This window comes from Protopterus annectens, chromosome 3.part1 (genome assembly GCF_019279795.1).
Source record: "Protopterus annectens isolate FY-2018-M chromosome 3.part1, PAN1.0, whole genome shotgun sequence".
In the NCBI taxonomy this organism is placed as follows: Eukaryota; Metazoa; Chordata; order Ceratodontiformes; family Protopteridae; genus Protopterus; species Protopterus annectens.
In genome coordinates this window covers 666,363,858-666,379,798 of record NC_056732.1, presented here as the reverse complement: position 1 = coordinate 666,379,798, position 15,941 = coordinate 666,363,858, and the positions used below count along the sequence as shown (strand labels likewise).

The 15,941-nt window shown below is 40.9% G+C and overlaps 1 protein-coding gene across 4 annotated transcripts in view; it reads left to right on the top strand.

The window, feature by feature from the left end:
- ASAP1 (ArfGAP with SH3 domain, ankyrin repeat and PH domain 1) overlaps positions 1-15,941 on the top strand; it is a 2,547,392-nt gene that overhangs the window by 1,129,235 nt on the left and 1,402,216 nt on the right. For all 4 annotated transcript variants that reach the window (XM_044067036.1, XM_044067034.1, XM_044067035.1 and 1 more), the window contains exon 4: positions 12,489-12,634. In XM_044067036.1, coding sequence (XP_043922971.1) covers positions 12,489-12,634 — 146 coding nt within the window. The remainder of the gene's footprint in view (positions 1-12,488; positions 12,635-15,941) is intronic.

The following is a 15,941-nucleotide window of genomic DNA, read 5'->3' as shown; positions in this document are numbered from 1 at the left end:
CTCTTGATCTCTGTATTCTAAAATGGCTTCGGTAAGCCATCTGACTACCGATCGTCTGAAAAAACATAAGAATAAAGACAGAGATAGACTGCACAGGTCCAAAACTGCCAACGATGCTTCCATTAAGCTAGTCGCCAGTTTGCCGGTATTCAGTGAGGTACTTTTGCAGCCCCTGATGCCCGCTTCTATGGATTCGCAGGCCACTACCAAGACCCGTTCTGAGTACAGTATGCCACAAGACTCTTCTTTGACTACGGAACCTGTGGATGTCTCTACCTTGGATGGGTCCGGAGCCGCTGTGCAGGCACTGGCTTCTGAGGAAGTTCTTCGCACTACCGATATTCTACACAAACCGACGACTTCTTTCGTGTCTTCATTTCTTTCTAAAACTACCGAGTTTCTAAGGCCCAGATACAAACTATGCCTAAAAAACTGATGACCCAAACTCAAGCACCTGCTTCCTTGCTTCAGTCTCAGATGCTTAAAATGGTGGAAGACCTTATCATGCTCATTAGGGGAAGCCAGCCTACCCATGCTAAAAGGAAAAGAGACTTGTCCCCAGCAGCTTTATCTGACCAGGAGTCCGACGACTCTGAGGTTTCTGATTATGAAGACATGCCCTTATCTGCTTATGAGGATTCAGATGCAGAGGAATCCATTCCTTCTGCCTCTCCTCCAGAGGATTTTTCTTTTGGTGAAACCCCTTCATACCTTGAGAGAGCATTTCCATTGGGAATGCCAGGATTATCCTCAGTCCAAAAAGAGATTCAGGGAATTTTTAGATTTACCACAGCACAGACCTTTAGCTATTCCTCTGTTCTAGATGTTGTGGATGATGTTTTTAGGGAATCCAGTCTAACTCCTGATACTTTACCCCCTACTCCCAGGAAACCTGACGGGTACTATAGAGTCCCTGACTCACAGAAATTTATTTTCAAAAATCCTACTGCTGACCCAGAGGACATCTCCCAAGGACTTAAAGGAATAAAAGCAACCACAGCTAAGAATCCAACCCCTTTGGACAGGGATTGCTGAGCTTTAGACAGATTGGGTAAAAAGTATACACCTCTGCAAGTCTTGCCATTCTAAACACCTTCCTGGTGGTACCAAAATTCAAACATATCCCAGTCATCGACTCTTGCAGGAAATAGCTACGTTTCAGGCAGGATCTGTGCATTATCAGTTCTCTGCACTTACCTTTGGCTTATCCACTGCTCCCAGAGTTTTCACAAAATGCTTGGCTCCAGCCACTGCTTACTGCAGACAAATATTTAAATTTACACCTACTTGGACGACTGCCTGATTCAGGTAGACAATCAGGAAAAGCTGTTGCAGCACCTGACATTGGTAAAGGACCTACTAACCTCACTAGGGTACACTATCAATGAAAAGAAATCCAAACTAGTCCCCGGTCAAAAAATTGTATTCCTGGGAGCAAGCCTGGACACAGCATCCCAGATGGCATTCCTTACTCCAGAAAAACAAGCCTATCTGACAGGCTACTTCTCTCAGCTAGCCACCAGAACCCAGTTATCTGCAAGGAAAATCCTGCAACTCTAGGGTTCATGGCCTCCTGCATTCTACTAATTCCATATGCCAGACTGCATTTGCAGAAACTTAAGTGGTACTTAAAAAGCCTTTGGTGTCAACAGTCTCAGGACCTGGAAACTATTATACCTTGTCTAAGGAAAGATTTTCTTTGGTGGGCAGCAGCATGAAACCACAACAAGTCCCTTCCCTTTTCATAACTCCATGCCGCCCAGACCCTAACCACAGAAGCATCAGACTATGCCTGGGGTGCACACCTGGATGGCAGGTCATTCAGGGCCACTGGAGCCCAAATCAAATTCATCTGCATATCAACCAAAAAGAGATGCTAGCTGTTCATTATGCTCTGACAGCTTTCAGACCCCTACTCTCTGCGGGGCCTCTACAAATCAAAACCAACAACACCACAGTGATGTGGTACATCAACAAGCAGGGGGGGACTCACTCTTACCCACTCTGCAGGCTAGCCATGACCGTTTGGAACACATTATCAGCCATGCATATTCACCTGCTATCTCAATTCCTGCCAGGCAACCAAAACTTTCTGGCAGACAACTTAAGCAGAAATCTCATAGACCCACACGAGTGGCAATTAAACCACAACACCTTCAGCCTTGTGACCCAGAAATGGGGTACCCCAAAGGTGGACCTATTTGACTCCCCCACAACCACTAGCTCAGCAAATTCTGCATCAGGGCACCTCACAGCAAGGCCTGGAAAGTGAATGCCCTATCCTTCCAATGGGTAAACTTCTCAATTGGTGCATTTCCCCCTCTACCTCTTCTTACAAGAGTATTACTCAAAATAAGGGAGGAAAGACCAAGGGTAATCCTGATTGCCCCAGACTGGCCATGCCAACACTGATGTTCTTCGTGTTTCACTGTTGCAGTGATTACATTTGGGTAATCTGCTGGCAGGTTGCCCTCAGTCGGCCTGAATAACAAAGTCTTGGGTCTTGCATCGGTTGCTGTCTCCTCTTCCATGACGTCAGGTCGTCAGGGGTATAAACATGCAGCCGATGCCATTTTACCCAGTCTTTCTTGCTGCGCGGTGCCCGAAGCAGAAGCAGTTTGAAAGTGCCGGTCGGCCGACTCCTGAAATTTTCGCATTTGAGTTTCAGAACCAAAGTCTTCAAACTAAAGCTAAGTACCCCGTTGGGGAAACTTTTTCTTGCTCCTTACGGATGTCAGTAAAAGTTAAGAATTGCATTACTTGTGGGAAGCAAATACCTCATAAGGATTTTCATTTGTACTGTATTCCTTGCCTAGGCCCAGATCACAACGTGCCTTGCTGTCGGTTTTGTGCTAGATTTAACCAACGCACTATTAAGCGTCGGTATATTTTTGCTTCTAAATATTTTGGATCAAGATTTAATTATCCTGAAATGTCATTGGTTAGCAATCCGACTACCGGAGTTCACAAAAAACGCAAAGAAAAAGACAGAGACAGACTGTCGAGGTCCAAAACAGACGACGACGCTTCTCCTAAGCCAGTCGCCGGTACTCATTGAGGTGCTTTCGCAGCCCTTTATACCCGCTACTTTTGAGTCGCAGGCCTCTACCGAGACCCATTCAGAGTCCAGTATGCCACAAGATTCTCAGAGTATTGAACCCGCTTATGTCTATCCCTTGGATGGGTCCGGAGCCGCTGAGCAGGCACCGGCTTCTGAGAGTGTTTTCAGGCCTCAACATTTTTATATTAAACCGATGCCAGCCTCAAAAACAAGGTCAAAAACAGCTTCTATGTCTAAAAAAACCAATGCATGAGCCACGTGCTCAGGCCCCTATGCCTAAAAAACAGAATTAAAATGGCTGAGGATTTAATTACCTTGATCAGGGGTTCTCACCCCCCCCCCCCCCGATAAGAGGCCTAGGCAAGGCACTGATTATGAATCTTCAGATCAGGTTTCCATTTCTTCTGATTAGGAATTTTCTATTCCACCCTATGAGGATTCTGATGCAGAGGAATCAATCCCATCTGCATCTCCTCCTGAGGATTACTCTTTCGGAGAGACTTTGCATACTTTAAGGGAACATTTTCATTGGGAGAGTCAGGACTTCTCTTAATCAAAAAAGAGACTTGGGGATTTACTTCTTCTTCCTCAGCATAGGCCTTTGACAATACCTCCTGTATTAGACATTGTTGATGATGTGTTTTCGGAATCAAGCATGGCTCCTGATTCCCTGCCTCCGGCTCCTAGTAAGCCAGACAGATATTACAGGGTTCCTGACTCCCACAAATGTCTATTCAAAAATCCTGCTGCTGATCCTGAGACTATTTCTCATGGTCCCACGGGTGTAAAGGCCTCAACAGCCAAAAGTCCTAACCCCTCTGACAGAGATTCCAGGGCGCTGGATAGATGGGGAAAGAAGGTTTATACATCTGCAACCTTTGCAATCAGGGCTTTAAACTGCCATTTTCATATGCTTAAATATCAACAGCATGTTATGGGCTTACTGAAACTGAAAATGATGTTGATTTCTGATTGTGTGGAAAATAGAGTTACAGGAATTATTGCATTTAGCAGAACAGGTTGGAAAGCATACTTTGCAATGCAGTTTTGATTCTTTGGAGGCCTCTTGTAGGGCCGCTGTTACTGGATCTGTGATTAGAAGGCATGCCTGGCTCAAGGAACAAAATCTGCCTGATCATGTTAAAGCTAAATTGTTGGATGCCCTTTTGCAGCATGATACTCTGTTTGGTAATAAGTCAGAAGCGGTTTTAAAGAAAATGGAAGACAAAGCTAAATCTATGCAAACTGTAAAAGATTTCTTGCAAGTGCAGCCACCCAGGTTCAGTAGACACTGACCTACTAAAAATTAGTCCATTCCTGTGTCTAGCAGAGCCACTCAAGGCAAATCCAAGCACTCAAAAGGCTCCAGATACCAATCACAGGGTTCTTACAGGTCAAAGCAATGGGGTGCCTCCACCTCCAAATCTGGAGGGAACAAAGCACAACCCTACAGTAATCAGCCTCAATGACTTTCCTCTACCATCACCAAGCACTTACCTTTTGGCAGCCCCCTTGGGGGGAAAACTAGCACTTCATGCTCAAAATTGGCATTTAATTACCCAGGACAAGTGGGAATTAAACATAGTATCCCAGGGGTACAGATTTCATTTCCATACTTTGCCAATTCCAAACAGATGGCCGGATCTGCCACAAAATCAGTGGGCAAAGGCCCAGAAACAAGTCATGTCCCTCATGGATATGGGGGCTATTCAACCGGTACCAGAAATGAAAAAAGGACAAGGTTTTTATTCAAGACTTATCCTGGTACCCAGAAAAGACAATTCATGGCATCCAATACTGGACTTATCGATTTTAAACACGTTCCTGGACATTCCAAAATTCAAAATGCTGACTTTACAACAGCTACTGCCTATGCTAGGCAGGAATGCTTGGCTGATAACTCTAGACTTAAAAGAGGCATACCTGCATATCCCAATAAGGGAATCTTGCAGAAGATGCCTCCACTTCAAAGCAGGATTTTTGCATTACCAATCCTCTGCACTGCCCTTTGGCTTATCTACTGCTCCCAGGGTCTTTACAAAGTGCCTGGCACCAGTAATTGCATTCTGCAGACAAAGAAGCATACAAATTTACCCTTAACTGGACGATTGTCTCATTCAAGCAGAGGACAAAGACACTCTTCTTCAACATCTGGCATTTGTAAAAAGGCTTCTAGCATACCTCTAGGGTACACCATAAATGAAAAGAAATCACAACTGGTACCTTCTCAAATAATTACATTCCTGGGTGCAAGCCTGAATACAACTGCCCAGATGGCTTACCTTACACCAGACAAACAAAGGCAACTGACAACATACTTCAAACAAATGGCAACAAAAATCCAGTTATCTGCAAGACAAATTCTGCAGGCTTTGGGGTTCATGGCATCCTGCATTCTACTGATTCCATATGCGAGACTGCATATGAGGAAACTTCAATGGTACCTAAAATGTTTATGGAGTCAGCATTGTCACAGTCAGGAAACAATGATTCCTCTCATTCCCTGCCTACATCAGGAGTTTCTTTGGTGGGCAGAGACATGTCACCAAAATAAGGGACTGTCATTCACTCTACCCCCTGCCACCCAAACCCTAACTACAGACGCATCAGACTATGCTTGGGGGGGCCCACCTGGCGGGGAGATGCATTCAGGGCAAATGGAGCCCAAACCAAATGCATCTGCATATCAACCAGAAAGAGATGCTAGCTGTTCAGAATGCTCTGACAGCCTTCAAGGACTAACTTCATCAAGGACAACTACTGATAAAGATGGACAACACCACAGTTATATGGTACATAAACAAGCAGGGGGGGGGGTACACATTCATACCCCCTTTGCAGACTAGCCATGGCCTTGTGGAACACAGCCTTGACTTACCAAATACATCTTCAAGCTCAATTCCTGACAGGAAAACAAAATACTCTGGCAGACGACCTAAGCAGAAATCTTATGGACCCACATTAATGGAGATGGGATCCACAAATCTTCAGCATGTTAACACAGAAATGGGGGAGCCCAGACATAGATCTGTTTGCCTCTCCCCAGAATTATCAGTTGGACAAATTCTGCACAAGAACTCATCACAAGAAAGCATGGAAAGTGGATGCCCTTTCCTTCAGCTGGAAAAACCTATCAGTCTATGCCTTTCCTCCTCTACCTCTACTCTCCAAGGTCTTACTAAAAGTCAGACAGGAAAAAGAAAAAAAATGATCCTAGTTGCTCCGGACTGGCCTCGCCAGCACTGGTACCCACTTCTAAGGAATATGTCTCAACTTCCTCCATGGTACTTGCCACAAATACCTCATCTACTGTCTCAGCAAACAATCAAATTCTGCACACTCAGCTCCAAACTCTGAATCTTGCAGCATGGCTGATCAATTAATTATTCAAACAACACCTCTCAGTAAATCTGTGATGGATGTCATTTTGGAAGCCAGAAGGCCTAGTACTAGAAAATCTTATGCTGATAAATGGAAGAGATTCTGTGCTTGGAACCAAGCACAGGGAACAGACACAGCAAAGCCCAATATTCCTCAGATTTTACAATATTTGACTGAGATGCTTAACAAGGGCCTGTCTTTTTCTTCAATAAAAATCCATGCCTCTGCCATCTTGGCTCATTACAACACAGAGCCTCCCCTCTTTTCTGATCCTCTGCTAAAACAGTATCTTAGAGGGGCCAAAAATTTAAGTCCTCCTGGAAGATCACCAACTCCTGCATGGGACCTCAATTTTGTACTGGAAAAACCCACCCTGCCTCCTTTTGAACCAGCAGCTACTGCGGATATAAAATTTCTTTCTTGGAAGACCGCTTTTCTTTTGGCAGTCACTTCAGCAAGAAGGGTTTCAGAACTACAGTCTCTCATGGCAGTGGAGCCTTTTATCATATTTTACCCAGACAGGGTAAGGCTAAGGTGGTATCCAGTGTGGCTCTTAACCAGACCATTTGTCTGCCAACTTTTTACCCAAATCCGCAGAACAAGGGGGAGCAGATTCTACATTCATTGGACATGCACAGATAACTGAGATTCTACTTAAACAGGACCAAATCTCTAAGAACGTCTGAGCAACTACTGGTAGCATTTGCTGCAGGATTAGAGGGGAAGGCTATATCAAAGCAGACTATTTCTAAGTGGATAAGCCACTGCTTTCATTTCTGCTACTTGCACCATGGTAAACCTGTGCCCAAGGGAATCAGATCACATTCCACTAGGGCTGCCTCTACTTCAGCAGCTTTTCTCAGACGGGTTCCAACCAAAGACATTCTAGAAGTTGCTACTTGGAGCTCTGTTCATACTTTCACTAAGCATTATCATTTGTCTCTCTTTTCCAAATCCAGGGCAGGCTTTGCCACTTCAGTTCTGCAGGGCCTTATAGCCACTCCTAATGCTGTTTAGTTCCATCCTCCTATCCATAGCTTTGGGATTCTACCCAAATGTAATGACTGCAACAGTGAAACATGAAGAACATAGTACAGTTGTGTACATTTACCATAAATGTAGATGTTCGAGTGTATTCACTGTTGCAGTCCGGGTTACCCACCCGCCATCCCCCTTTCTATACCTTTTCTTTCCTTCACTATACACTAAAGCCTTTGTGGTGTATTTGCTTTTAGATGAAGGTAAAGTTTATGTTGCTAAAAATGCATTTTTATATATATGTTTCTGTTTATATATATATATATATATATATATATATATATATATATATATATATATAATTTGCTCCCCATTTGGGGGGCACCTGACATCTGGGGCAAGAAAAACTGAATAAAATGGTGTTGGCTGCCTGTTTTATAACCCCTAATGACCTGATGTCATGGCAGAGGAGACAGCAACCAACGCAGGACCCAAGACTGTTATTCAGGCCGACTGAGGGCAACCTGCCAGCAGATTACCCAAATGTAATGACTGCAACAGTGAATACACTTGAACATCTACATTTATGGTAAGTGTACACAACTGTACTGTACCCATTCCTGTGCAGTCTGTCATTGTTGCCTCCGTGGCACCTCCCTTAGTTTCCAACTCTCTTGACTCAGCAGGAGGGATAGTTCATTCATCCACAATTGCAGACCCTGAACCTGGCAGCCTGGCTTATTCCTTGACTTCTCCTCCAGTGGCCAGCCTAAGGAAGTAGGTTCTGGATGTTATACGTGAAGCCAGATGACCCAGCACTAGAAAATCCTATGCTGGCAAGTGGAAAAGGTATTGTACCTGGATCCAGACTAAAGGAGCTAACCCAGCAAAGCCCTCCTTACCTCTCATCCTGGATTACCTAGCAGACCTACTCCACAGGGCCCTGTCTTTCTTTTCCATTAAAATCCATGCCTGTGCCATAGCTGCACATTACAGCACTGAGCCACCTATCTTTTCACACCCTCTCATCAAGCAGTTCCTGAGAGGGGCTAACAATTTAAGGCCACCAAAAAGAGGCCCGACCCCTGCTTGGGACCTTAATTTTGTGTTGTAAAAGCTCATGTTTACCCCCCTTTGAGCCTGCAGCTTCAGCAGAGTTAAAATTCCTCTCTTGGAAAATGGCCTTGCTTCTGGCCATCACTTCAGCTAGAAGAGTGTCTGAGCTACAAGCACCTATGGCTGTGGAACCCTTCATCATTTTTCATGCTGACAGGGTCTCCCTCAGGACTAACCCAACTTTCATGCCTAAAGTGGTGTCCAGTGTGGCTCTCAACCAATCTATTCATTTTCCCACCTTTTTCCCTAAACCTCAAAATAAGGGGGACAGGATATTGCACTCTTTAGATGTGCACAGACAGTTCAGATTCTACTTAGATAGGACTAAGCCCTTTAGAACATCTGACCAGTTACTAGTCAGCTTTGCACCAGGGGCAGAGGGCAAGGCCATATCAAAACAAGCCATCTCCAAATGGATAGCACACTGTATCCATTTCTGTTACAAACACCATGGGAAACCACCCCCACAGGTGGTAGGAACACGTTCCACTAGGGCAACATCAACCTCTGTAGCCTTTCTCAGAGGGGTCCCTACCAGGGACATCCTGGAAGCTGCAACTTGAAGTTCTGTTCATACCTTCAACAAGCATTACCACCTGCCTATCTTTTCAAATCCAGGGCAGGCTTTGCAACCGCAGTCCTGCAGGGCATACTAACCAGCCCCAACTCTTCTTGACTGCCTCCACCCATTCAGTTTTTGGGAATCAACCCAAGTGTGATGATTGCAACAGTGAAACACGAAGAACATAGAGTTGTGTATACTTACCATAAATTTAGATGTTCGAGTGTATTCACTGTTGCAGTCCTGGTTTCCCACCCTCCAGCCCCCTTGTCTCTCTCTCTCTCTGTCTCTTCCTCACTCTTTACAGGGCTATTGGTATTTACGTTCTACTGGCGGTGTTATTCCACCATAACTTAGCTCCCTATTTGGGGGCTTCTGACATTTGGTGCAAGAAAAACTGATGTAATGGCATTGGCTGCCTTTTTTTATATCACTGATGACCTGACGTCAGTCCTGGAGTGACAGCAACCGACGCAGAAACACTAAGCCTCTGGTATTCGGGCCAACTGAGGGCCACCCCTAGCAGGATAACCCTAGTGTGATGACTGCAACAGTGAATACACTCGGACATCTACATTTATGGTAAGTGTACATAACTGTACTTTTTGTTTGTCTTTTTTTAATGAGACACATCCTGGTTATAAATGGACATAATTTTAAAACTATAAATAAGAGAAATTGTTATCAAAAAGCCATTGTATAGGAGCTTAAATGTCCATGTGAAAAGTTCTACATTAGTCAAACAATGGACACTTGAGAAAAATGGTTTTAGAACATGTACAGAACATTAATGCATCTATAGCTGGTCTTGTAATGTTACACTACGGAAAAATTCAACCATGATTCAGTATCTTTAAAATTCTTTATAATGTATGTTTGTTAACATCCAGAATTGTTTTTAAATGTGTCTTAAGCTATTGTTGAGAAAGGAATCTGATTTTCCCTTTTTATACTTTACAGCCTAAGGGACGAAATAATGAATTAATAATACAATGTTTATCTTAGTAATATTTACTGGAAAATGTTTTTATTGGGCATATGCATTTACTTAGATATATGCAGTTACTTACTGTATATTTATCATATGTGTGTATATGTATATGTGTTTATATATGTATATATATATATATATATATATATATATATATATATATGTGTGTGTGTGTGTGTGTGTGTATATATATATATATATATATATATATATATATATATATATATATATATATATATATATTTTTATGTCTGGATGGCACTTTATAAGTACTTCTTTTTCACTGTTATATTGATATTTTTGACACTGATTCAAAAGATATGTGGGATAGGATGTTTAATTTAGAACCTTGGAAGACTGTTTAGCTGAAATGCTAGTTCTGTGTTTTCTTTTGTTAAAATACAGTTTCTCAGCCCCGAAAAAAAAAATTGGTCTAATGCTGCAAAATCAAATTTGAAAAAAAAAAAAACAGGATGAATGCAACGTTTGTAATCTTATATGCCCTTCCTTGGATCATTGTATTCCCCAACAGATAGACAAATTAGTCACAAGTAGGGATGTTTAGTGGGTCAGTACTAGAATAAGAAATCAGTGTGGTATCTATTAGCAGGAGAATGAAGACATTGCTTAAAGTGGATACCTGCAGCCCAGGTAATAGAAGTCAGCTGCATATATGCACTTTTTTCAAGGATCGATTTTGGATGGCATAAGTATTTAGGATGAGAGAACTCTGGAAGACTTTTTAACAAAGACAGAAGGACCAATGATGAAGCAGTTGTCGCTTGGGTGAAAGGCTGTTTGAGGATCTTAGTTGCCAGTAGAAATCCTTGTAACGGAGACTCTGGCTTCTTGGTAACTGTGATATCAAATTGCCTGACTGAAGTGGAGAGTGAAAAGTCAGACTGGGAATAAAAACCCTTTTCAGAGAAGGTCCATGAAGAAAAGCTCAGAGATTTAAAAATACAAAATATTCTATTTGAGTAAAAGTTCACATTGAAATGGAAATATGAAATATAACAATACAGAATAGTAGTTGGAGTCATTTGCAGTAGGCAAGTGTATTACACAGCACAGATAGTGATGGTCTGACATGGCAGCCTTTAAACATATACCTTGATAAATCTGGTAGACTTCATTTACTGAGATTATGAATTGCTTACCTTGAGGGTTGCTGGTAAAACACTTTAATGTGTCACTAGTGGAAGACTTAGGGATAAGAAACTTTGAGCTGTCTGTTTCTTGTGCTGTTGCTAATGACTTTTTATTTCTTGAAAACTGTGTTATTGAAGGGAGCACTTAAGATTGTCAGCTGTGAAACTTGTTTATACCTTAACTGACCACTGCCACTCAGAAGGCTAGTGTGTGGAGCTGTTGGCTTTAGTGAAATCTGAAATCTGAATTACTCTCTAATTTTTCCAGGCAGTACATTTTGGTTCCAGTTATGTGGCAGTCAGCCTGCTTCATGCCATTTTAAATAAAAAAACACTGTTTTTATGCAAGTCTTTTTGTATCTTCTGCTATATATGTATGTATGTCTATCTTTATGTAATACGTACATGAGTACATGTATTTGTATGTAGACACACACGTGTATTTTTATATATATGTAACACGTACAAACACACACTTGTATGTTTATGGACATCTACATATATCTAACATGTAAGTAAAAGTCAAAATAAATTTATAGAACTCAGCAAGGGATGGATTAGTATGTTAGCTCATTGTATTAGATATGGAAACTTATATATGGTATGTTAAAGCTTTTTGAATCATTCAGATTAACATTTCCTGGGCTTCTTTTTTCATTAACTTATTAAGATGAAATCATTCAGTTAAGGGACTGTTTAACTGTTCTGGTGTTCTGTAGATGAGAAACAAATTTTATGAAGTTCGCAACTTTGAGAAAGAGTAATTTGGGTGGTACGTGGGTTGTAAGCACTTGTACGTTGTCAGTCTGTCATTTTTAGCATACTGAATTTTATAGAAACTGACTTTTATGTGGAGGTAGAATGCTTCTATATCTCCTGCAGAGACATGTATAATGAATAAAAATAAATTCTGAACAGTCATACAGTTTTTAAAAAGCTTCATTGTTAAGATTATATGACTGTATGACAATGTCAAGACTTCATTCACACTGTCATTCGAACTATTGGACCAAAAACATTTTTTTTGTTTTGCTTTTGATATTTGTCAGACATTAAACTTAAAAATTATAACCCTTCTGTTTCAGAAGATTTGAAGCATAAAGATTTATGCAGCGTTTAAAGCCAAGTAGCACATAAAAATATATTAGTGTTATTTTAAACAACTAGAAAAAGGCAGTTACAAAGAGTGAAAAACACTATTGAATATAGGTATTGTGTCATGTAACTTAAAATAAACTTGTTTTGCAGATCATGTTCAAAATGAAGAAAACTATGCACAAGCCCTAGACAAATTTGGAAGTAATTTTCTGAGTCGTGACAACCCAGATCTTGGTACTGCTTTTGTTAAATTTTCTACACTCACAAAAGAGTTGTCTACACTACTGAAGAACCTGGTAAGAAGATTTTATGTACATGTTTTCATGGTGTTCTAATCAGTGAATGAACAACATATTTAAATATTTTTGTAATATTTCTGCTTAAAAAGTATTCAGCAAACTTTTACTTCTAAACTACTGCGCTCTTTAGTCTTTTCTTTTTAAAGTGTAGTCAGCTGTGTAATTCCACTCTGTTGAAGGGGTCACTTACTGGAAGCCTGGGACTGAATTCATAAATAAAGAACATGAAGTGAAGTAGCACAGCAGCATTGCAGTAGAACCAAGTAAAGCAAGAGTCGTTGCACAGTGTGACTGCTGATAAAAGGGATATGCAAAACCATCCAGGCTTGGCTGGTGCAGTACAGAGGAAAAATTACAGAACTTTACCAGTAAATGGGAAAAGCCGAAAGACACAACAACAACCAGTATATTCATGTGCGCGTGTGTGTGTGCGTATGCGTGTGTGTGTGTGTGTGTGTGTGTGTGTATATATATATATATATATATATATATATATATACTTTAGAACAGCGAACAATCAGATGATCGAACGCTGTTAGAGTGAACACTACATGTCGAACCGGCAAAATAGCGAACGGCCGGAACAGCAAATTTTTTCCCAGGGAAAGAAATCGCTTAGCCATCTGTCCGGGCTCTGTCATTTCCTCCACTGTAGTGCGATCTCGGAGTTGGTATATTTAAGTAGGAGGTGTGTGGGGCAAAGCCCCCCCACTTTTAGTGTTTTTTTTTTTTTTTTTGGAACAGCGATTTAATCACTGCTGTGGTTGTTCGCTGTTTTGGATTTTCGACATTTAGGGGTCAGTATAACAACTTTCGATCATCTGATCGTTCGTTGTTATAATATAGACCCATATATATATATATATATATATATATATATATATATATATATATATATAATTTTTTTTTTGTTTTGTTTTGTTTTCATCTTAAATGCAGCTGTACAGATTGAGGTTCGCAGTATGTTTTGCATATATATGATAGTATTGAGATAATTGATGATTTTACTACTGTAATTTTGAATTTAGAACTGTTTTGTGTAACTGTGTATTTTCAAGAACTTTACTTACCCTGTCTCAGCCATGTAATCTGCATCTGTCTGTCTGTCCCTCACTTTCTGTGCTATTGTTATATTTTATGTACATTTTTTCTCCTCCTGCATCATCCTACAAAACTACCCCAGTGTTCCACATCCATCCTCATGTCTGGCAGCCTCTCCTAACACCCTGCAGTGACATAAAGGGATAAAACCCGGACTACCACCAAGCAACTTTTCCATAATGGGCTTGGGGGGGGGGGGCATGGATTCCTAGAGCATTCTGGGGAGGGTCATGCCATCCTACCATCCATCTGTCTTTTTTTTTGTTTTTGCTTAGTGTCCTGCCCCATTACTCTCCCCTCCCCTGAGGTAGACCTGCAGTGAGGATATGTGGTGTATTACCCTTCCTCAACAGCATCAATGCCACCACCCTTCCCCTCTTTGGACCATACCCCCAAGTGCCACATCCTCACCCTCATCCAGGGATCGGTGCAGGGAACACCCATGTAGCTGTGCTGTCTCCTCTGAGGATGTTAATACCCATCTCTGTCTGCCATTCCATTTGTCTTCCTAGCTGCTAATCCAACCTGAGTTGCTTGAGTGGTAGTCAGGGCTTTATCTCTCTCTGCCACTTGAGCAGCTTTTCTTTTTTCATTGTTTTAGCTGAAGGGGGTTACTTTTGATCATCTCACCCACCATACTATCAAATAAGTATGTAATGTGATAATGTTATTATTCCTACTACTACTGTTATAAGTTTAAACTGGCCTGCTGGTTTCTGTCTCCTTGCAGACTTCCTGTGGTTCAGTGGTCCACTTCCTTAGGGCTGTATGTAAGCTGCATGTTAAGGGCATGGGATCATCTGATGGGAAATGTAGGTGTTATTTTATCACATTGTTTAATAATGTCTATAAAACACCTGAATTTTAGAAATTATTAAGCTTTTCCTAAATAACATTGTCTTGCTACCTTGCTTCTTATATGCCAGTGTTATAATGGTGTGTTGATGTTCTCTATAAATGTGTTGACTAATCAGCCATTTAAGTTGATTATTTAGAAATGGAAGGCTTGCCTGACCTTTTAGTATGTTGTCTTTATTGACACTGAAGGATTGAGACCCAGCTGACTCTTGTGAATGAGACTAGAGTTGAGAGGTTTGTGAAGTTTGTACTGAGAAAGAGTATCATTTGCACCCGTGAGTTATACTGGCAAGTAAAACTTTATTTGTGAGCCTGACTATGTATGATACATATCTGTACTTGCCATGCTTATCTCAAGAATTGAAAGATATCCTGGTTAAATTCTAAAAAGAGAGCTTGAATTGCTCATTCTCAAATGTTTTGACTGTTTTCCTAAAGTACTAATTTAATGGTTTTGTCAACCTGCTGTTTCATTTTTTATCTGTAAATCAGTCTGATTAGGCACTTTATGGGATATTTATCTTTGGAGCAAGAGCAAACTGTACATTAAACCCTGATTTGAGAATGAACATTCCTTAGTAGCGCATTAATGTACTGGTTATGCCTGATGAAAAATAAGTCCACTGCCTCACAGCAGCATATTAAGCTACACTGAAGCTTGAACATAAAAAAATGGCGGCCATTTGCTGTTTTTTTAGTTCACTAAACATCATTTTGCTGTTTATCAAGCATAAAGTTAAAAAAGAAAAAAAGTAGTATGGGTTTGTGTGTATATGTATGTCTGTGCGTGCAAAAGTGTGTGTAAGCGAGAAAGGGACCAAGATGATCCATCATAACATCTTTGGATGCAGCAGGCAGTTCCATCAGCATACATTCATTTAAGAATAAGAGTTTTGAAACTCAGTGTCTGGAATTATTGACCGACTTTAATCCTCCGTGATTTACAACGAATCAGCCTTTCTACGAGTCAGATCAGCACTGTAAGGTAAAAGTAGGGACAGTAAAGAGGCATTCTGTTATTTTCTTCATTCATTTGCTCACAATGAGACATCTGAGGTTTATTAACAAAATAGCTGTAGCTGCTTGGCATGTGTGTGTGTTTCTATGTATGTGTGTGTAAGTCTGTCTTTGTGTTTGTATGTGTATGTGGAGCTATCTGTACTTCTAAATGTATGTGTGTATGTATAGATTGTTATATTTTGGATATAAAATACATCCTCTAACAACAATTACATATGCTACAGGAAGTGTGAAACATTAGGCGGAGGAACTATTTTACATCAGAAGTATAACAAAGTGTATAACAATAAAAAAGCAAATTCAAAACATTTTGATGGCCTTGTCT